This window comes from Callithrix jacchus, chromosome X, assembly GCF_049354715.1.
Source record: "Callithrix jacchus isolate 240 chromosome X, calJac240_pri, whole genome shotgun sequence".
In the NCBI taxonomy this organism is placed as follows: Eukaryota; Metazoa; Chordata; class Mammalia; order Primates; family Cebidae; genus Callithrix; species Callithrix jacchus.
The window spans coordinates 16,115,382-16,138,172 of record NC_133524.1 but is presented as its reverse complement, the minus strand read 5'-3'; the positions used below and the strand labels follow the sequence as shown (position 1 = coordinate 16,138,172).

General features: G+C 42.4%; 2 protein-coding genes across 8 annotated transcripts in view; both read right to left on the bottom strand.

Moving 5' to 3' along the window:
- ZRSR2 (zinc finger CCCH-type, RNA binding motif and serine/arginine rich 2) overlaps positions 1-10,671 on the bottom strand; it is a 32,940-nt gene extending 22,269 nt beyond the window's left edge. For 3 of the 4 annotated variants that reach the window (XM_078363389.1, XM_008988998.4, XM_002762653.5), the window contains exons 1-3: positions 10,607-10,671; positions 10,128-10,207; positions 2,469-2,550 (exon numbers count right to left, since the gene is read on the bottom strand). Coding sequence is in view for 3 of the 4 variants with exons in the window: in XM_008988998.4 (XP_008987246.1) it covers positions 2,469-2,550; positions 10,128-10,207; positions 10,607-10,647 (203 nt within the window). In the remaining variant the exon portion in view is untranslated. Of the gene's footprint in view, positions 1-2,468; positions 2,551-10,127; positions 10,208-10,427 lie in introns of all 4 variants that reach the window. The other variant, XM_035289402.3, reaches the window with a different exon arrangement.
- A 4,429-nt stretch (positions 10,672-15,100) lies between these two features.
- The window catches only part of CA5B (carbonic anhydrase 5B), a 57,881-nt gene continuing 50,190 nt past the window's right edge, over positions 15,101-22,791 (bottom strand). For 3 of the 4 annotated variants that reach the window (XM_035289137.3, XM_002762652.6, XM_008988997.5), the window contains exon 8: positions 15,101-19,111. In XM_035289137.3, coding sequence (XP_035145028.1) covers positions 18,932-19,111 — 180 coding nt within the window. In that variant the 3' untranslated portion in view covers positions 15,101-18,931. The remainder of the gene's footprint in view (positions 19,112-22,791) is intronic. The other variant, XM_035289138.3, reaches the window with a different exon arrangement.

The window sequence follows — 22,791 nt, the reverse complement described above, 5'->3', positions numbered from 1 at the left end:
AGATACTCTACCTAATTCAGAAATGTGCATTTGAAACAATGAAATATAACTTTTCATTGTAGAAGTTTTATAAATTGATAATGCCTAGCATGAGTGAGGGTATGGGGAGATGGACCCCTATATTCACTGCCAGAAGGGCTGCTAACTGCAAACCAGGAAGCCCTTTCTACCTGGCCATCTACATTTTACATGGACTTACGCCTTGATTCCAACAATTTCATTTCTAGTCATTTTCCTAAGGAAATAATTGGACAATTACCAAGGATATATAAGCATGGATGCTTACTGCAACTTTTTTTTTTTTTTTGAGACAGAGTCTCACTCTGTCACCCAGGCTGGAGTGCAGTGGTGCGATCTCGGCTCATTTCAACCTCTGCCCTGTTAGGGGGAAACCCCTCTAGAGGAGAGGCAAGAGTCTGAAGCCTCAGCATGTTCTCATATAAACATAGAATTAGAAACAAATTAGAGATATAGTTATATAGTTATTCCTATATATATAATCATAATCACATAGCTATTCATATGTAATCATAAATATATCCATCTATATAATCATATAATCTTTAATCTTACTAATAAGTCTCAGGTTAAGAAGTATGGGACTTAAGTGGCATTGGAAAAGAGGTGACCCTAAGGCAACATGCTCTAAGTCCTCTGTCACACCCGCTTAAGGGCCGCTGGGGGATGCTTGCTGTGCGACAGTGTCAGCGCTGAAAGCACCGGCTGTTTAGCCAGCAAGGGAAGGAGACGTCCAAGATGGCCGAGACATCTCCTTCCTCCAGGGAGTGAGGAGAAAACTCCGCCTTCCAAGCTCTTGTGGTAAGCCTGAGGGCTGTCAGGGAGGCCCACAGACATCCGGGGACTTAATTGTCTCTATGTGGTACTGTGCTTCAGCGGTTATGTTCCATGTCTACTTTCAAGTTCTGCTTCTGCACCTGGTTCCTCTTTTCCTTAGAAGATAAGAATTAGTAATAGTAACATAAATCTTAGTGACCTTGTTATTTCTTGACAAGTAAGAAAAAAGTACTGACGCCTTGAGTTCTCTCCTCACCTTGACATCTTCAAAGTTTTGGCCCCAATCTGCAAGACATGTGATTTATCTGACCCTATCACCGACCACCATTACGTATCCTACCTACCCTTCCCCCTGCTTTGTACTCAATAAAAGTCAGAGTGTCCGGGCACTCGGGGCCACTGCCTGACTCTGTGCTTTGGTTCGCAGTGGATCCCTGGGCCCAAACTCTGTTTTCTTTTTCTTGGTGTCTTGTGTCTTTTGTTTTCACAGTTTCTTGTCTCCACACCTGTAGAGAGGGGGTCATGGGACCCTGTAGGGCTGGACCCTACACCGCCCCCCGCGTTCAAGTGATTCTTCTGCCTCAGCCTCCTGAGTAGCAGGGATTACAGGCATGCACCACTATGCCTAGCTAATTTTTCTATTTTTAGTAGAGACAGGGTTTCACCATCTTGGCCAGGCTCATCTTGAACTCCTGACCTCGTGATCCACCCGCCTCAGCCTCCCAAAGTTCTGGGATTACAGGCATGAGCCACCGCACTCAGCCGCTTACTGCAACTTTTTACATATGAGTAAAAGACCAATATAACCTGAAAGTCCATCAGTAGAGAGCTATAATTTACGAATGAATAAACTATGACTAACACATAAATTATACTACATCTGTACAGTAGGCACTGTATTGCCTTTTTTTTTTTTTGAGACGGAGTCTCGCTTTGTAGCCCAAGCTGGAGTTCAGTGGCACGATCTCGGCTCACTGCAACCTGTGTCTCCTGGGTCCCGGTTCAAGCAATTCTCCTGCCTCAGCCTCCCAAGAAGCTGGGATTAAGGCATGCGCCACCATGCACAGCTAATTTTTATATTTTTGGTAGAGATGAGCTTTCACCATGTTGGCCAGGCTGGTCTTGAACTCCTGACCTTTTTATCCACCCGCCTCGGCCTCCCAAAGTGCTGGGATTACAGGCGTGAGCCATCATACCCAGCCTTGTATTGCCACTGAAATACTTAATTAGATCCCTGCATCAGGACTGAAATAAATGCACTATATATTTAGCAAGAGAGTAATTTATAGAAAAACATGTATAAATATCATCCCATTATAGAAAGACACATGTAAAGTACATTTACACTTCCTTTTTTCTTTCTTAACAGTGGCTATCTTTGGGTGTGTTGCCATTGTTAAAACCCTTTCCCCTTTTACATTTGTTAATTATTTTTTTTTTTCTGTTTCAAAAACAATAACAAATGAGCAAAAACAGCGAAAAGTACTTCCATTAAAAAAAAATAACATCTAGTTTTAGCCCATCAACTACAGATTTAAATAATTTATACAGGGTATTTTATAAGACCTATTTTATACAAGATTTTATACAGAAGACTGGTACTGGTTAGTAAAGGCTGATAATATTCCAATAAAATAACTTCATTCACTTTAAGTGTTTCAATTATCGCTGACCTCTCTCTTTCCAATAGCTTCTCTTCTTCAAGTTGTTGTTCTTCAATGAAAGTGTCCTCCTCCTCCTCCTTCTGTGAGAGTCCTAAAGGAATTTAAATGTTTTATTAAACTGAGCACTGCAAATTCTTGGTCAAAAATTCAGGAAGAAAATACATGTAATCTTTAATGTTTAAAATTACGGTAAAAATCTGTTTCTAAAACCTTCTAACAAGAAGGTCTCTAATCACCCTTATTTGGTATAACGCAAGCATCAAAAAGGACAATAATGGTAATAGATAGCACATTACATTTAACAATTAATCAATGGTTCCACAATTATATTTAAAAAGGAAATTAGCTAGGCGTGGTGGCAGGTGCCTGTCATCCCAGCTACTCTGGAGGCTGAGGGAGGAGAATCACTTAAACCCAGGAGGCAGAGGTTGCAATGAACCAAGATCATGCCATTGCACCTCAGCCTGGGCAACAAGAGCAAAACTCCATCTCAAAAAAAAAAAAAAAAAAAAAAAAAGGTGGTGGGGGTGTGGAAAGGAACATCTTTCTTTACAGAAGAATGGCAACTAAAAAATGTAGAAAAACTTAAGTGGATAAATCAACACTTTTGCAAAGCCCACTGTAAAAATTTAGACAAAGATATTAAAAACATTGAATGAGGCCAGGTGTGGTGGCTCACACCTGTAATCCCAGCACTCTGGGAGGCCGAGGCGGGCGGATTACCTGAGGTTGGGAGTTCAAGACCAGTCTGACCAACATGAAGGAACCCTATTTCTACTAAAAACACAAAATTAGCTGGCATGGTGGCACATGCCTGTATTCCCAGCTACTAGGGAGGCTGAGGCAGGAGAATTGCTTGAACTCAGGAGGCGGAGGTTGTGGTGAGCTCGCACCATGCCATTGCACTCCAGCCTGAGCAACAACAGCAAAACTCCATCTCAAAACACACACACACACACACACACACATTGAATGAAAGCTTGCTGGGAAGAGGATATTCACACTAGCTCAACATATCACCCCAGAAATGAGAACTGATTACAAAAGAAAAAAATGCAGCTTTATAATGGCGCGATCTGAGTGGGTAACACTTTAACCACAGTTAGCATCACCGGGAGCGCAACAACCTGACACGATAGGTTTCATGGTGTATGCAATAAGAGGTTTACAACCGCTGCGCTGTAATCCTTTGTTCTAAAGAGTGTTGTCACCTGAAGCTCATCATGGGAAGATAGAATAATTCAGAATGCAGGGCGTTCCACAAGATAACCGGCTTAAGTTTTTCAAAACAATCAATCCTGGTTTGGGGAAGTCTAAATATGGCCTGTATATCATACCACTGAATTACTGCTCATGCACTCAGGTGCAAGTCTGGCATTGTGGTTCTGTGAGAGAATGTCCTTATTTTTAGGAGTTGCAGGCTGAAGAATTTAGGGGTGAGATGCTGCTATGTGCAACTGCCATCCAAAAGGTTCAGAAAAAAAATGTTCTATATATGTATCTCTTTAAATAAAGAGAGAGAGAGAGAGAAAGAAAAAAAAAAGAGAGAGACAAATGAAAGAAAGAGAGAGGAAGGAAGGAAGGAAGGAAGGAAGGAAGGAAGGAAGGAAGGAAAAAAGGAAGGAAGGAAGGAAGGAAGGAAAAAAGGAAGGAAGGAAGAAGGAAGGCAGGCAGGCAGGCAGGCGGGCAGGCCAGCCAAATGTTAACAACTGGCAAATCTTGCTGAAGGATTCATGGATATTTATTGTGCTATTTTTTTCAACTTTCTGTAGATTAGAAACATGAAAAAATAACTTTTAATAGAATAGACATTTACATCCTCTCCTATTCAAAATTTGGGGAAAAAAATCAGTGATAAATGGAAAAGAAATGGAAGATTGAAATGATCTTAAAGAAATGTAACACATGTCAGGCTTAAAGAAACAAGAGCCTGTGTTTGCCCCATGCGTTGAGTATAGTTCTAACTGAAGGCTCATCCAGTCCTAGATAATTACAATAATTTGTCTTAAGTAAGTAAACTTTATTATTTCAGCAACTGGAATTAAAATAGGCAACAAATGTAGAATAAGTTCTCAATCGCATAAAATAATATCTAACTGTTCAGATAATTAGATGATCTAATGTACTTAAAGGGCCAAAGAACCTAGCAGAGGATATGGCTGACTTACCTGCAGAGGTATGCCCATAGATTAGACAGGGCACAGACGCAGCTGACACTCACAAATATCTGTTGACTCACTCATTCAACTCCCATTGCCTTGAAACCAAGCTCATATACTCCACAGAAGTGATTGCTAACAGTTCTGGGTACAGCATTTTCCCATGTACAATCAGATATATGCAATACATGTAAACACAATACAGTTGACCCTTGAACAATACAGGTTTTTACAGCCTCGGTCTATTTAAATACAGATTTTTTTCAATAAACACACTGGAACATTTAGGGGAGATTTGCAACAATTTGAAAAAAAATAGCAGATAAGCGGCATAGCCTAGAAATACTGAAAAAATTTAGGAAAAAGGTATGTCATGAATGCATAAAATAAATGTACATACTAGTCTATTTTATCATTTGCTACCAGAAATACAAATCTATCATAAAAAGTTAATGCAGGGCTGAGTACAGTGGCTCACGCCTGTAATCCCAGCACTTTGGGAGGCCGAGGCAGGCGGATCACCTGAGGTCTGGAATTCGAGACCAACCTGGCCAACATGGTGAAACCCTGTCTCTACTAATAATACAAAAAGTTGGATGTGGTGGTGCGTGCCTGTAATCTCAGCTACTCAGGAGGCTGAGGCGGGAGAGTTGCTTGCACTCCTGGCAGGTGGAGGTTGCGGTGAGCCGAGATCATGTCATGGCACTCCAGCCTAGGGGACAGAGCAAGACTCCATCTCAAAAGAAAAAAAAGGAAAGAAAAAGCCTTGAAAATCATCAAGCCCCAAACAAAGTCCTGCTGGAGAGAAAACCGTCCAGATATTGTGCACGGCTTCACAGGACTCAAGACAGAGCCAATCAAGGAAATCGTGAAAGAGATTGTGGATATGGTGGATACGGAAAAAAAAGTGCAAGGGAGCTGGGGTGAAGGGTTTCACGATATAAAACTTGGAGAAATTCAAGAGCTAACAGATACACCAAAGTAATTAACAAAAGTCCATTTGATGGGGATGAGTCCTCCAGTGCAAGGTGATGAGGAAGAAAACTTAGGGGAAGCAGTGCCAGAAAACAAATTGACACTAGACAATCTGGCAGAAGTGCCAATCATTCGAGACTGCTTTTGACTTCTTTTATGGACCCGTCTAAACTGAAAATGAACACATTAAAACTAAAGCAAATGGTGGAAGAACTGGAACTGTATAGAAACATTTTTAGAGAAATGAAAAAGCAAAAATGTCAGACAGAAACGATAATATATTTCTGCAAAGTTACACCAAATGTGTCTACCGTCTTGCCTTCCCTTCCACCTCCTCCACCTCTTCTGCCTCCGTCACCCAAGACTCCTCTTCTTCCTCCTCAGCCTACTCAACATGAAGACACGGAGAATGAAGACCTTTATCATGATCCACTTCCATTTAATGAGTGGTGAATATATTTTCTACTCCTCATGATTTTCTTAGTAACATTCTTTTCTCTAGCTTACTTTATTATAAGAATATGGTATATAATACATATATAACATACAAAGTATGTGTTATGGCCTGGCATGGTGCTCACGCCTGTAATGCCAGCATTTTGGGAGGCTGGGGCAGGCAGATCACAAGGTCAGGAGTTTGAGACAAGCCTGGCCAATATGGTGAAACCCTATCTCAACTAAAAATAAAAAATAAAAATAAATTAGCTGGGCGTGGTGATGGGCGCCTGTAATCCCAGCTACTCGGAGGCTGAGGCAGGAGAAATGCTTGAACCCGGGAGACGGAGGTTGTGGTGAGCCAAGATCATGCCATTGCATGCCTGGGGGACAGAACGAGACAATGTTCCTGGCTGGTGCAGTGGCTCACACCTGTAATCCCAGCACTTTGAGAAGCCGAGGCAGGCAGATCACCTGAGGTCAGGAGTTCAAGATCAGTCTGGCCAACATGGTGAAACCCTGTCTCTACAAAAGTACAAAAATTAGCCGGGCATGATGGCAGGTGCCTGTAATCCCAGTTACTTGGGAGGCTGTGGCAGAAGAATCACTTGAACCTGGGAGGTGGAGGCTGCACTGAGCCGAGATCATGCCATTGTACTCCAGCCCGGGCGAGAGAACAAGATTCCGTCTCAAAAAAAAAAAAAAAAGCAGTGTTCCATAGTCTACAGTATTCATGAAGTACCACTAGGCAAGGAATTGTTAGGCGGAGTGGGAAAAACTAGAAGCAGAAGTGCAGAGACAGGTGCTTTGTCTTGGATGTGCCATTAGTTATATAATCTTGACAGACCAGTGACCTGGATCCTTTAATGGACTAAACTATCACGGGACATGACTGGCCTGACTCTTCACAGAGGCTCACTCTGAACACACCTTGCTAAGTAAAAGGAAAAAAAAATCAAAACAATACAAATACCAGCTGTTATAGGATTTAGTGCAGGCAAAGAAAAAGAGGAAGAAGTTTTTTTTTTTAAAGTATGTTAGAATAAAACAGTTAAACGAACAAAGTAAAGTAGCTGAAAATTTCAAGAGGGGAGAGAGGAAGTACAGTAAGGGCCTCAATAACTCCAACCTATCCTATTTTTCCTTTTATCCCTGATGCTTTGTTCTACCTCTAGTGGATGAGTTTTTAACTAGTAAGAGAGAAATGCTAACACAGGTTGCAGGTAAACACACTGCTCCTTCCACTCTAAATATCCCAAGTACTAACACTAAAATAATTACTCGGGAACTCCAATGGTAAATAAAACCTCTATGGCTACGTTTCTCAAGTCCCAAGAATCCTAGTTACTTGAGGCCATGGTCTCTGGATTTCAAGAATTATCTAGGATCAACAGATGCTGGAAAGGATGTGGAGAAATAGGAACACTTTTACACTGTTGGTGGGAGTGTAAATTAGTTCAACCATTGTGGAAGACAGTGTGGCGATTCCTCAACAACCTAGAAATAGAAATTCCATTTGACCCAGCAATCCCATTACTGGGTATATATCCAAAGGATTATAAATCGTTCTATTATAAGGACACATGCACACGTATGTTCACTGCGATACCGTTTACAATAGAAAAGACCTGGAACCAACCCAAATGCCCATCGATGATAGACTGGACAAGGAAAATGTGGCACATATACACCATGGAATACTATGCAGCCATAAAAAACAATGAGTTCATGTCCTTTGTAGGGACATGGATGAACCTGGAAACAATCATTCTCAGCAAACTAACACAAGAACAGAAAATCTAACACCACATGTTTTCATTATAGGTGGGTGATGAACAATGAGAACACATGAACACAGGGAAGGGAGCATCACATACTGGGGTCTGTTGAGGGGGGAATAGGGAAGGGACAGCGTGGGGTAGGGAGGTTGGGGGCGGATAACATGGGGAGAAATGCCAGATATAGGTAACAGGGGGATGTAGGCACCAAACCACATTGCCATGTATGTACCTATGCAACAATCTGCATGATCTGCACATGTACCCCAGAACCTAAAGTACAAAAAAAAAAAGAATTGTCCAGGATAATTTAATAAGCATATTCTGGATAATGTGGATGACAATCATTATAACCCAGTAGTACTGTATGATTTCAGTGCTCCCATCTGCATTTATAACTATGACATAATTTTATAACTAAGTCCTAATTTTATTGCATTAAGCAGGCAGATTTAATACATAAATGTTAGGTGTTGCCACGTGAAGGTTAAATCTGCTGTACACATAAAGGTTCTACAGTCATTTAATAGAAAAATAAATGCTATTTAATAGTAAATAACCATAAGGCAACATTAGTAGAGGCATTCCAAACTCTCATCAGTGCCATATACATGTTGTGAGGAGTATCAGTCTCACATCATCCCCAGCATTGCATGATGTAGATTTAAATTTTACTGAATGTGTAATTTCATTTAGTTTTATAATTTATAAATGTATTTTTTGTTTGTTTTTCTGAGACAGAGTCTCACTCTGCTGTTGAGGCTGGAGAGCAGTGGCGTGATCTCGGTTCATTGCAACCTCTGCCTCCCAGGTTCAAGTGATTCTCTTGCCTCAGCCTCCCAAGTAGCTGGGATTACAGGCACCCACCACCAAGCCCAGCTAATCTTGTATTTTCAATAGAGATGGGGTTTCACTATGTTGGCCAGGCTGAGTCTTGAACCCCTGACCTCAGGTGATCCACCTGCCTTAGCTTCCCAAAGTGCTGAGATTACAGGCATGAGCCACCACGCACCAGGCCCATATATTGTTGTATAGTCAAATAAGAGCTTCAGGCCAGGTGTGGTGGCTCGTGCCTATAATCCCAGCACTTTGGGAGGCCGAGGTGGAAGGATCGCTTGAGGTCAGGAGTTAGTGAACAGCCCAGGCAACATAGTGCAATCCCATCTTTACAAAAATTTTAAATATTAGCCAGGTGGGCCAGGCGCAGTGGCTCACACATGTCATACCAACACTTTGGGAGGCCAAGGTGGGTGGATAACCTGAGGTCAGGAGTTCGAGACCAGCCTAGCCAACATAGTGAAACCCCATGTCTACTAAAAATACAAAAATTAGCCGGGTGTGGTGACACACACCTGTAATCCCAGCTACTTAGGAGGCTGTGGCAGGACAATTGCTGGAACCTGGGAGGCTGAGGCTGCAGTGAACCGAGATAGCACCACTGCACTTCAGTCTGGGTGAGAGAGCAAGACTCTGTCTCAAAAAGAAAAGAAAAGAAAGAAAAAGAAATTAGCCAGATGTGGTGGTAGATTCCTGTAGTACCAGCTACTAGGGAAGCTGAAGTGGGAGGACTGCTTGAACCTGGGAGGTGGAGGCTGCAGGGAGCCGTAGTTGTGCCACTGCACTTCCCTCCTAGGCAACAGTACAGGACCCTGTTTCAAAAATAAATAAATGAGCTTCAAAACTTTTCTGTTGATAGATATTTGAATAACATAATGATTTGGGTAAACAAAGGGTCTCATATTAGTCAAGTTTGAAAAAAACTTGCAAAACCTCTAATTAATACCTTCAACTCCTGCTGGTTTTCAAATAAAAATATTCACCGAATATTGGAGGATCTGGTCTTGAACGCCTGACCTCAGGTGATCCCAGCCAAAGTGCTGGGATTACAGGTATGAGCCACCGTGCGCCCAGCCCACATATTGTTTTATAGTCAAATAGGAGTTTTGGGCCAGGCATGGTAGCTCATGCCTATAATCCCAGCACTTTGGGAGGCTGAGGTGGAAGGATTACTTGAAACCAAGAGTGCTGCAAGGACTGTGCCAGCTGCTGTAATTCATGATGTTTGCAACTATAATGTTCGACACTTTATAAATGGTTACACATAATCAGTGGGTGATGATTCGCCAACACTTCTTCCCGCCTTTAGTATAGTAACATTATTTCCAACATGTGTTTGTAAATAACTACTTGGGAAGTAGTAGCCACAGCTATTTTTCCTCCGATGCAGTATTTGACTTCCTTCTGGCACTGGGGCTTCAAGTTAGGGCTGGAGTGGACAGAGCAATTTCACAACACAGAAAACAGGATAAAGGGTCCATTACCTGAGTCTCTCAGTCGAGCAAGTTCCTGCCGACGTTTCTTTCGTTTCTCCTTCTTCAGGGCGGCCCTGTACTTTTTGTGGCTGCAAGATTTAAAAACAGACACACAACAATCAGCGGCTACACTGCAGCGCTGCCCGAGCTTCCCGCTCCTCCGAGTGCAATGAAAGGAAATAGTTCGGGCGCTAAGGAAAGAAATATTGCTTCCTGTATTTTAATTATAGAACAGGCATCTATCATCGCCTCATCCTCCCACTCCCAGGCGATCTTCTCCATCCGCCACCTGATCCCCTCCTCGCTTGCCTGAGCCTACGATCGCCCGGTGACACTCCGGGGAGGGCACCAGGGAGGGGACCAGGAAGGAATCGAGCTGTCACGGTGGCTCGGTTGGCCTGGCCCTGCTTCCCTTTTCTTCCTGCTACCACATCCTCCATGGCCACGGTCGGCCAGCTCACCTGCTCATCTCCCCGTACGGAGCTTACCTTGGTTTCTCTGGAAACGTCATCTTCTCGGGCGCAGCCATCTTGGCGGCTCCGACCCGCCCCTCCAGGAAAGGGCAGGCCTATGAGCTGCGAAGGGCACGCGCAGGCGCGGGCGCCGGGCGGCCTCCCCTTGCACGAGACCAGAAACGGAAGGGTGGAGGTACCTTTCGGCGGCCCGTCTTCCAAAACGCTGCTCAAATATGTAGCTCCTTCCCGCAGAAATCCTGTGGGGCTTTTGCCCCGCTCTAGAAGTAAGTGTCGCTTCAGCACTTGCCCAGTGATTTATCACTGTCTCCCTCCTCGCCCTAGCAGGACGTGTTGTGGCCAGGAGGTTAAAGTCGCACACTCCCGCTTTTCTCAGCGTCCACTCATGAAGTCACATCCCGCACAGAGCTGCTCGCCCGGCTTCATTTCCGACTTTTCAGGTTCCGCGTCCTTCCGCCGATCCACCTATCAGGGCCTCAGATAAAGCTCCAGACTCCGCTCCCTGCCCGTCACACCTGTTCGGGCCCCAAGCATACCTAACTCCCGGGCTGCAAAGCTATTACCCCTGCCCCTGAGGAGTTTACAATCGAAGGTCAGAGAAGAACCGATACATAATATGATGCAGGCAAATGAAGTTTACCTAACATAGTCCACCTAGGGATTCAGGGAGAGCGTTTTAACTTTTTTCCCCCTAGTATCACGTATGACTCAATTGCAGTATCAGGGAGAGCTTTCTGATGCTAAGAGTTGAGCTTGGGGTCGGGGGCAGTGGCTCACGCCTGTAATCCCAACACTTTGTGAGGCCGAAGCAGGCGGATCACCTGAGGTCGTGAGTTAGAGACCAGCCTGACCAACATGGAGAAACCCTGCCTCTACTAAAAATACAAAATTTGTCGGGTATGGTGGCATATGTCTGTAATCCCAGCTACTCGGGAGGCTAAGGTAGGAGAATTGCTTGCCCGGGAGGCAGAGGTGGCAGTGAGCCAAGATCACGCCATTGCACTCCAGGCCGGGCAACAGAGCAAGACTCGGTCTCAAAAAAAAAAAAAAAAAGAAAAAAGAGTTGAGTTTGGAAGGAAGATGCCCTTTACCCAGACAGAGAAGGGTGGGAATGCAGTTACAGTCAGATCAGAATAAGCAAAGGCACTGAGAGGTAAAACTGGAATATGCTGGGAACAGCAAGAATTCTGGCAATCGAATTTATTTGTTCATTTCTTATATGTTAGAGACAGTGTCTTGCTCTTTCACCGAGGCTGGCGTGCAGTGGCGCAATCACAACCCACTGCAGCTTCGACCTCCCGAAGATCAAGCGATCCTTCAGCCTCCCAAGTAGTTGAGAATACAGGCTCAAGCCACCATGCCCGCCCAGTGATCCAATTTAAACTGCAATTAGAGAGTATCAACGAATAGTTGTAGCGATGGGGTGGGAGGGCTAGGTTAAGGAAGAGGGCCTGGTGTGCCATGTTAAGACACTGTATTTACATTCTGTAGAGACAACAGTGATTCGTTGAAAGCTTTTAAATAGAGGCTTATTGTGGTTGCATTTGTGTTTTAGGTAAATTACTCTGTTTTGCAATATAAAGGATTAAAAGATAAAGCTAGAATATCACAATAATCTAAGCGAAAGGTGATAAGGAATTAAACTGGAGTAATTAGAATAGGGATTGAAAAACTAAAAATTATCCCAACTAATAATCAGACTTTAATGTACACATACAAGGCCAAGCAAAAAATGTTCCTCACAAGGATACATTACAGCTGTAAAATGACTAACAACCACCATCCTTTGAGTGATTGAATAGCTTCCTTGGCCTCGGTTTGTTCCGTTCTCCTCCAAATTAAAGTTGCTGAGATACCCAATTACTAAACTACTGCCCTGCTTCCTCTAATCCCTCCTTAGAATTACTCAACTGAAGCCCAAACTCTGCATAAAACCTCACCCTAATCCCTCTTATACTGACACACTTGGGGCAGCACATGTTCCCTTCACCTCCAAGTTGACGTTGTCTAGCTCCGTGCATTGGTTGGTTGTGATCTTGAGTAAATTCCTTGATGTCCCGGGCACAGTGGCTCACACCTGTAATCCCATCACTTTGGGAGGCTGAGGTCGGCAGATCACAAGCTCAGGAGATCAAGACCATCCTGGCTAACACGGTGAAACCCCCTCTCTACTAAAAATACAAAAATTAGCCAGGTGTGATGGCGCACACCTATAGTCCCAGCTACTTGAGAGGCTGAGGCAGGAGAATCCCTTGAACCCGGGAGGTGGAGGTTGCAATGAGCCGAGATTGTGCCACTGCACTCCAGCCTGGGCAACAGGGTGGAAGTCCGTCTGAAAAAAAAATTTTTTTTTCTTAATGTCTATTCCTGTTTTCTCATTTGTAAAAATAAAGATAGTAATAATAGTTCCCATCTTATAAGGCTTTTATTGTGAAAAGTGAGTAAGATAACCCATGCTATATGCTGATACAATGCCTGGCAATAGTGGATGCCTCCAGAACTTTAGCTGTTACATCATCATCACCATCATCATCATTAGTGTGAAACCTTCCTTACCCCCTCAAGAGAGGTGAGGCACCATGTGCATTTCCAGCACGAGTATTGCACCTTTCATAACATCTGTGATGATTTAGTACACATCGTCACCTTTACCTGTCTGCTTCTTGACTAAATCTTAAACTAAACTCTCTGGGTGGAGATTTGGCAGTTGTATCCCCAAACTAGAGTGCCCTGGATGGCACAGAATGTTGTAGCTATGGAAGTCACAAATTTTGCCCCTGTGATCAGAACTTATGCTGAGAATTACTGCCCATTCTGAAAGCATCAGTGTTTGAGTTGTTGCAACATTTCTTATGAATCAGACCAGACTTCCGCTTCAGAACAATAAGTAATAATATCTTTTTTTTTTTTTATTTGAGACGGAGTTTCGCTCTTGTTACCCAGGCTGGAGTGCAATGGCGCAATCTCGGCTCACCGAAACCTCCGCCTCCTGGGTTCAGGCAATTCTCCTGCCTCAGCCTCCTGAGTAGCTGGGATTACAGGCACGCGCCACCGTGCCCAGCTAATTTTTTGTATTTTTAGTAGAGACGGGGTTTCACCATGTTGACCAGGATGGTCTCGATCTCTTGACCTCGTGATCCACCCACCTCAGCCTCCCAAAGTGCTGTGATTACAGGCATGAGCCACCATGCCCAGCCCCAGTAATAATATCTTCTAAGAAATCTCAGCTCACTGCAACCTCCGCCTCCCAGACTCAAGTGATTCTTCTGCCTCAGCCTCCTGAGTAGCTGGAATTACAGGCTCATGCCACCACGCCCGGCTAATTTTTGTATTTTTTAGTAGAAACGGGGTTTCACCATGTTGGCAGGGTGTTGGTCTTGAACTCCCGACCTCAGGTCATCTGCCTGCCTTGGCATCCCAAAGTGCTGGGATTACAAACATGAGTCATGGTGCCTAGCCGTAGATATTTTAATGAGTTAGAAATGAATGTAAATTTCCTTTTATAGGAGTTAGACATTTATTTTCAACAATTAACCACTGAATTCATTTTCAGAAATAGGGTTGAATTGCTTGTTAATTTCATTACAGAAGTAACTTTAAAAGCCAATTCCACTTCCAAACTATAATTACCATCATTTGAATTTAATAGAGAAAGACATCTTCCAAGACTTCTTTTGGGTGGATGCCTGGTTTTAGAATAGCCAACTTTACCCTAACCCATGTGCAAGACAGTTCTCCAGGTGGCCTTGGACTGACCCAGTTCTTCCCTCTTCCTTGCTTGTAGTTTTTAACAATAACTGTAGAATGCACTGGGAATGCAATATCCTGATATGGAAGAACTGCCTGAAACAGTTTGCCCTTGTTCTTGTCCCTCTTAGGGAATGTAATATTTGAGGTAGGGAGGAACTGTTCAAGTCAGCCAGGTTGTGTTCCACTCTCCCCTAGAAGCAGGATCCTTTAAAGCTTTGCCCAGTGCGTCATGTGGCCCCTGTGGTATATAACCCAAGGCAGGGTGCCTTTTGGGGTCTGTCAGCTGTGGTGCGAGTGGGGCAGGTACAGTCAAGACTCCATCAGCCCTGCTCTGGGCAGCTTTCTAGAGCCCTGGGGACTGGCTCACAATGCAGCCAGGGCCTCTTTTGTCCCTTGCTTCCTGTCTGTAAGTAATAAATCTGCTTCATGTAATTTATTAGGTATGAGTGCGTTCTGTCACACTGGACTCAGGTTGATAACCAGTGTACACTGAACCTGCTTGACACCACTTAGCCCTGGGAAAGGAGAAAGGCGGTCACAGCCTGCCCTATATGGTGATATCAGCAGACTGTACACTGTACTGTTCGACAGAAAGAGGTGCACTGAGGAGGATCAGCCGCCTCTTCCCATTGTTGCTTGTTTAATACCCCTATGAGTTTTTAGTCACTTTGTAATCTACAAGTTAAAGGATAGCGCATTAATTTTACAGACATATACATATACCGAAACAATAGAAAGCGAGTCTTTCACCAACCACTAATATCGTAAAGAAAGGGTTTTATTGATCTAGTATTATTTAATGAAAATGAACAGCAATTTTAATACAACCTTATTTTCCAAGACCTTTGACAGACCTTAGGCCCATTTTCAACCTTCATGTCTAGGAAAATACAAGCAAAACACTTTTGAGGGCATAAAAAAACACAAGTATCAGTAGCCAGGGAAATCTACTGTGCCCCTTTGAGGGTCATCTAACTAAGGCATGGAAACCGAAACTGCCTCCAGCCAGTTTCAATCACCGCTGCAGGAAAGGTGGCCATGCAAACCAGGACACGGTTCAAAGTGAGAGTGTGGTTAATAATCACACCAGAACATCAGGTATAAGATGCAAGGAGGTGGGCAAGTCAGGCATTCTGTACATTACTCCTCCTTCAATTTGGAAAACTCACTGCAATAGGGTTTTGCACTGATTGTTTCACAAGGCAGTTGGGAGAAAAGCCTGCGTGCTCTGGAAAATGCATATCTTGTGTGTTTACCCTTTTAAAGGTAACTATACTTTGAAACAGGTGAACTGTAGAAAGTTAACAAAGATTTCATTTTATACCATGTTTACCTTTTTAAGAATCTTACGCGTTTCCTAGGGCATACATGCAAAAGCCTTCACATTTCCCCCTTTTTAAAAGAGATATTTCTCAAACTTATATGTGCAACTCCAGCCCTATCTATTTTTTCTCTATGAAATTAATTTTTTACTTTTAACATGGTAAAATACAAATATAAAAATGACCATCTTAATTATTTTTTTAAATACACCATCTTAATCATATTAAGTATATCGTTCAGTAGTGTTAAGTATAATCACACTGCTTTGCAATAGATCTCTAGAATTCTTGCAACACAAGCTCTATTATACCCACTAAATACAAATTCGCCCTCTCCCGTTCCTCCGGCCCTTGGTAACCACCTTTCTACTTTCTATTGTATGATTTTGACTACTTTGGATACTTCACGTGGATAATCATACAGTATTTGTTCTTTTGTGACTGACTTATTTCACTTGACATAATGCCTTCAAGGTTCATCTACATTGTACACTTGACAGTATTTCCTTCTTTTTAAAAGCTGAATAATATTCTGTTGAACATATATGCTACATTTTCTTTATCCATTCATCTGTTGATGGACATTTGGGATGCTTCCAGAACCTCTTGGCTATTGTGAATAATGCTGCTATGAACATGGATGTATAATATCTCTTTGAGATCCTACTTTGGTGGTAATTCTTATGGTAATTGTTTTCAGTTCTTTGAGAAACCTGTGTACTGTTTTACATGATGACTGCACCATTTTACATTACCACCAACAGTGCACAAGAGATTCAGTTTCTCTGCATCCTCCCCAACACTTGTTATTTTTTTGTTCTTCTGATAGTGGCCATCATCGTGGGCATGAGATGATATCTCATTGTGGTTTTGATTTGCATTTCCCTAATAATTAGCAATGTTGAGCATCTTTTCATGTTCTTATTGCCCATTTGTATATCTTCTTTGGAGAAATGTCTATGCAAGTCCTTTGCCCATTTTTAAAAATTGAATTATTTGGTTTTCTTGTTGTTGAGTTATAGAAGTTCCTCATATATTCTGGATTTGGGCTCCGATTTTTTCTTTTTCTTTTTATTTTTTAAACGGGGTTTCACCATGTTGGCCAGGATGGTCTCGATCTCTTGACCTCATGATCTGCCCGCCTCGGCCTCCCAAAGTGCTGGGATTACAGGTGTGAGCCACCGCGCCCAGCCTGGGCTCCTTTTTTTTTTTTTTTTGAGACGGAGTTTTGCTCTTGTTACCCAGGCTGGAGTGCAATGGCGCGATCTCGGCTCACCGCAACCTCTGCCTCCTGGGTTCAGGCAATTCTCCTGCCTCAGCCTCCTGAGTAGCTGGGATTACAGGCATGCGCCACCATGCCCAGCTAATGTTTTTTATTTTTAGTAGAGACGGGGTTTCACCATGTTGACCAGGATGGTCTCGATCTCTTGACCTCGTGATCCACCCACCTCTGCCTCCCAAAGTGCTGGGATTACAGGCGTGAGCCACCGTGCCCAGCCCTGGGCTCCTTATAAGATATATGATTTGCAATTATTTTCTCTCACTCTAGAGCTTGCCTTTTCACTTTGTTGATTGCTTCCTTTGACACACAGGAAGTTTTAAGTCTGATGTAGTCCCATTTCCTTCCTAACCATCTTTTACAGTTCAGTAGTGTTAAGTATATTCATCCAACCCTATCTTGCAGACCAGATAACTAACATATTGATGAAAGAAATACTACCAGTTATTAATGCAACACTGAGTCTGAACATACGCTTAGAGGCATTTGGAAACATTCCTAGATAAGCAACAGCAACAGGGGCATGTAGATTTTAGCCTATCTGACAAGTTTCTCTCCCTATGACCATAAGAAAAGTCTTATAAACTACTGTATAAACTGAGAGATTTAGGTTGATCACCTGCCTTGCAAAGAACCTTGACTAATGAGGAAATAAAATTCAGACAGTTGTAAAGTTCAGACAGGATACCTTTTTTACTGTAGAAAAGATTATCATTATATACTACGTAACAGTGCGCAAATAATACAAAATAATATTATAAACTATAGGCTATTAGATTACTAGACCTTTGAAAAATATTTCTGGAAATGTACAATGAAAGAATTCTAAGTTCTAGGCACTTTTAGCATTTCCTTTTTTCTTTCTTTTTTTTTTTTATTAGACATGATGGAGTCTCACTCTTGTCACCTAGGCTAGAGTAGATGGTATGATCTTGGCTCACGGTAACTTCCGCCTCCTGGGTTCAAGCGATTCTCTAGCCTCAGCTTCCTGAGTAGCTGGAATTACAGATGTCTACCACCATGCCCAGCTAATTTTTGTATTTTTAGTAGAGACAGTGTTTCATCAAGTTGGCCAGGCTGGTCTCGAACCCCTGACCTCAAGTAATCCACCAGCCTCAGCCTTCCAAAGTGCTGTAATTACAGGCGTGAGCCACCGCACCTGGCCAAGCATTTTCCTTAAAATGTTCTGCATATATTTTCTATATGATCAGATGTTTAAGTAAAATATCTGATCTTCAGAAGTGCAAAGGTATTTCTGGATATAGGAAAAGTCCTTGTTTTTCTTCATCATAAGTTTATAGTAAGTAAACGTATCATGTCCTTATAACAATTAAAGACTGGGGCAAATATACTCATTGAGAAGCCCTTATGAAAGAATACACATTCATGTTATGAAATAAAATACACCTAAACCATGACTAAGGTTCAGCCAGGAAGTACCAGTCTGGGCCCACAGGCTGTTTCTGAAAGGCCTGAGTTCTGGTCAATGTCTATGCCTTACCACTTGTTAAAAATTTTGATTATAATCCCTATGTATAGCACTATAGAACCACTAATGGATAAACATAAAAAGATAGCTCAAAAATGTCAGATACAAAAATATATTACAAGCCAGGCCAGGTGGCCAGCACCCATGGCCCCAGCTACTGCAGAAGCTAAGGCAGGAGGACCGCTTGAGCCTAGGAGTTCAAGGCTGCAGTGAGCTGTCACTGGGCCACTGCATTCTGGCCTGGGCAACAGAGCGAGACCTAGTCTCCTAAAGAAAAAAAAAAAGGCATTACAATTACCAACAGGTAACTGTAAGAGAAACTTGTATCTCTTGCTGGTACCAAATAGCTTTGTTCAAAGACTGATGAAGCACTCACATGCTAAGAAATGCACATCTGTAAATATTATCAAATGCAGGTATTTAGAATAGTCTAGTTAACAATTTTTAGTAAGCTAGTATATATTAAAGCAAAGGCAAAATACTGCCTAGATATGAACGGTTTAGGGGGTTGCTTGGCTGGTCGCCGGCTTGGGTTTCGCTTGTACATTCAGCACATAATCGTGCTGGAAGGATGAACGGACAGTGCGATTCATCAGTGGCTGAAGGGGGCGGAAGTTGTCCACCATTCTTTTCTCCTTCTCCCCCTCGGAAGTGAAAAGCAGGGTCCGAAATTGCTCAAGCTAGAAATAGAAACAGAAAGCATGAATAATTTCAATAGAAAACCTGCTTTACCTCGTGAATAAATTACTTTCGTTTTTACAATTCTGAAGCATTTGTCTCAAATTAGATACAGAAGGAGAAATTATTTCTGGGTAAGAATGCCTTCACCACTTGACAGGGAATAAAATGTCCTGTGGTGGTGATGGTCCTGATGGTGGTCCTGTGGGGAGGAGAGCAGCAGGAGGTGGTGAAACCAGGAGGGCACTTGGGATCCAAAGACTTGGGGCAAAGGCCCTGTTCCTACATATTATCCATTTACTAAGGATGAGTTCGTTCATCTCTTTCATTCTCAAGAACCTCCTTTTCAAATGAGCAAAATAGCCAGCTTACAGAATGAGAAAGGAAAGGCCTGATGCATATACTAAAAGCACCAAAAATAAGTAGGTTTAAAAAAAAATTTAAGTGACTCATTAACGTAAAACATGTATTATTGATTGCTCACTGCACCTGGGTAGTGTGGGCAAAGCAATGCATATTGATGTCTTTTTTTTTTTTAAGATAGAGTCTTACTCTGTCACCCAGGCTAGAGTGCAGTGGTGTGATCATGGTTCACTGTAGCCTCAGCCTCTGGGACTCAAGTGATTTCCCACTTCAGTCTCCCAAGTAGCTGGGATTATAGGCACATGCCGCCACACCCAGCTAATTTTTTAATTTTTTGTAGAGACAGGGTCTCACTATGTTGCCCAGGTTGGTCTTGAACTCCTGGCCTCAAGTGATCCTCCCACCTAGATCTCCCAAAGTGCTGGGATTACAGGCATCGGCTACCACACCAGGCTGCATGTAGGTGTCTTAACTGGAGACGGGGTGCTCTGTGCTTGTGCTGTCCAAGAGAACTTTCTGCAATGACGGAACTGTCCTCTGCATGGTCCATTACAGTAGTCACATGCCACATGTGGCTACTGGGCACTTGAAATGTGGCCAGTGCAACTGAGGAACTAAAATTTACATTTAATGTACTTGTATCTAAATGTAAATAGTTTCATGTGTCCAGTGGCTACAGTATCAGTATAGCTCAATGCAAAAGGAGCAACCCAGAATATCAACAGCTTGTTCTGTGATATGGCAGCAGTATCAGCCAGTAGTCCCTTGGTTTCAGACCCAACTGTTATGAAATACTTTACTTAGGCCAGGCGTAATGGCTCACGCCTGTAATCCAAGCACTTTGGGAGGCTGAGGTGGGCAGATCACCTGAGGTCAGGAGTTTGAGACCAGCCTGACCAACATAGTGAAACCTGTCTCTGCTAAAAATACAAAATTAGCTGGGCATGGTGGTGCATGCCTGTAATCCCAGCTACTGAGCCCTGGAGGCAGAGGTTGCAGTAAACTGAGATCACACCATTGGACTCCAGCCTGGGAAATAAAAGTGAAACTGGGAGGGTGAGGGTAGGCTGGGAGAAAGAAATACTTTACTTCAGGCCTGTAGGAAAATCCATTCACTACATTCCCCCTCATTCAATCTGCCTCATTGTAACAACTGAGAATACAGCCTGGGGCACAGCAGACAAGCAAGTGAAGGGTCATTTGCAACAAAGACTTCAGGCCAAGTAGAGCTGAAGAGGCTGGACTAGGACTGAAAGCAAGCAATGCACGTATCACACAGTGGCTGTACTTGCAAATTACACATAAGCTCTCACTAATTAGGAAGCTATACATGTAATGTTTCTTCTTATTCAGCTAATTGCAGAAGATTAGAAATAGCCTAAATATCAAAGATAAATGACATCTGATCTATGAAATGAACAAGTATATAGTCCTCAAAAATAATACTGAAGATGTTCATTCTCTATAAAATGTTCCGTGCATTACTGAGTGAAAAGAGCAGCAAAATGGTATGTACAGAATGATTCCATTTTCATATAAAAACTCTGTGTGTGTGTGTGTGTGTGTGTGTGTGTGTGTGTGTGTGACCAGAAGGATTCATGTGCATCTGGATAGACAGGAGACCAGAAGGCTTTCCCCAAACAATGATAGTGGTAAAATTATAGGCAATAGGATAATATTATAGATGACAGGTAGCATTGTTTTCCTTACTAAATTTTCTGTTATCATAACTTTCATATTAAATTACATTCTGGAAATAGCCAATACAGTTAGACCAGAAAATAAAAAATAAAATTTGAAATTATATAATTGAAAAATAAATTTTAAAGTTTTGTTGAAATTTTATTTGCAAAATCCTCACATGGGCCACTGACCCTGTGATGTATTTACTTTATTTATTTTGCAATGTTATGTTCATTTGTTTTTCTAGAAGGAATATAAGTCAAGAAAATGTGTCAATTTTTTAATCCAAAGAATAGAAACAGACTAAATGTATAGGCCACAAAGCCTACACATTTGCAGGTATAAAAGGATTTTCCTGTGCTTATCCTAGTACTTTTATAGTGATAGTTTTTACATATAATGTATCTGGAATGTATTCTTGTAGAAGGTCTGAATGGTGGATCCAATTTTTATCCCCAAATGTCTGCTCAATTTTTCTTCAACAGCATTTACTGAATACTCTGCCTACTGAGTTGAGATGCTATATTTATCAAATTTAATTGGACATATTTCTGAAATTATCATTTTCTTCCTGTGATGGTTAATTTTATGTGTCAACTTGACTGGGCCATAGGATACACAGACAGGTTAAATGCTATGTCTATGAATGTGTTTCCGGAGGAGATTAGGATTTGAACAGGTGGAGGAGATTAGGATTTGAACAGGTGGACTGAGTAAACGGCCCTCCTCAAAGTGGATGGGAATCATCTAATATACACTGAGGGTCTGAATAGAATAAAAAGGCAGAGGAAGGTTGCATTTGCTCTGAATACTTGAGCTGGACCATCAGTCGTCTCCTACCTTTGGAGGTCCTGGTTCTCAGGCCTTCAGACCAAGATAGAAATCTACATTATCAGCTCTCCAGCTCTCAGGCCTTTGAACTACACCACTGTCTTTCTTGGGTCTGCAGCTTGCAGACTGCAGATCGTAAGACTTCTGAGTCTCCATAATCACATGGCCAATACCTTATGATAAAACTTTTTCCTTATCTTTATCTAACTTTTCCTTTATTTATCTTTATAGGGTTATAGGGTTAAGGTTATTTAACCTTTTTAGGGTTATTTATCTAACTTTAACTTTTTCTTTCTTTTTTTTTTAATTTATCTTTATATCTGATATGGTTTGGCCCTGTGTCCCTACCCAAATCTCATGTCAAATTGTAATCCCCTCCACCCCATGTCAGGGGAGGGGCCTGGTGAGAGGTGACTGGATCATGGGGGTGGACTTCCTCCTTACCATTCTTGTGATAGTGAAAGTTCTCACAAGATCTGATGGTTTAAAAGTGTGTGGCACTTCCCCCATCCCTCCCTCGCTCTTCTGCCACCATGTGAAGAAGGTCCTTGCTTCCCTTTTGCCTTTTGCCACGATTTTGTTTCCTGAGGCCTCCCAGTCATGCTTCCTGTTAAGCCTGTGGAACTACGAGTCAATTAAATCTCCTTTCTTCATAAATTACCCAGTTTCAGGTAGTTTTTTGTAGCAGTGTGAAAATGGACTAATACAATATCTATCTTATTGGTTCTGTTTCTCTGAAGAACTCTGACTAATATACTTCTCTTGATTGATCTCTTTAACCATGTGCCAATAACATGCTATTTAA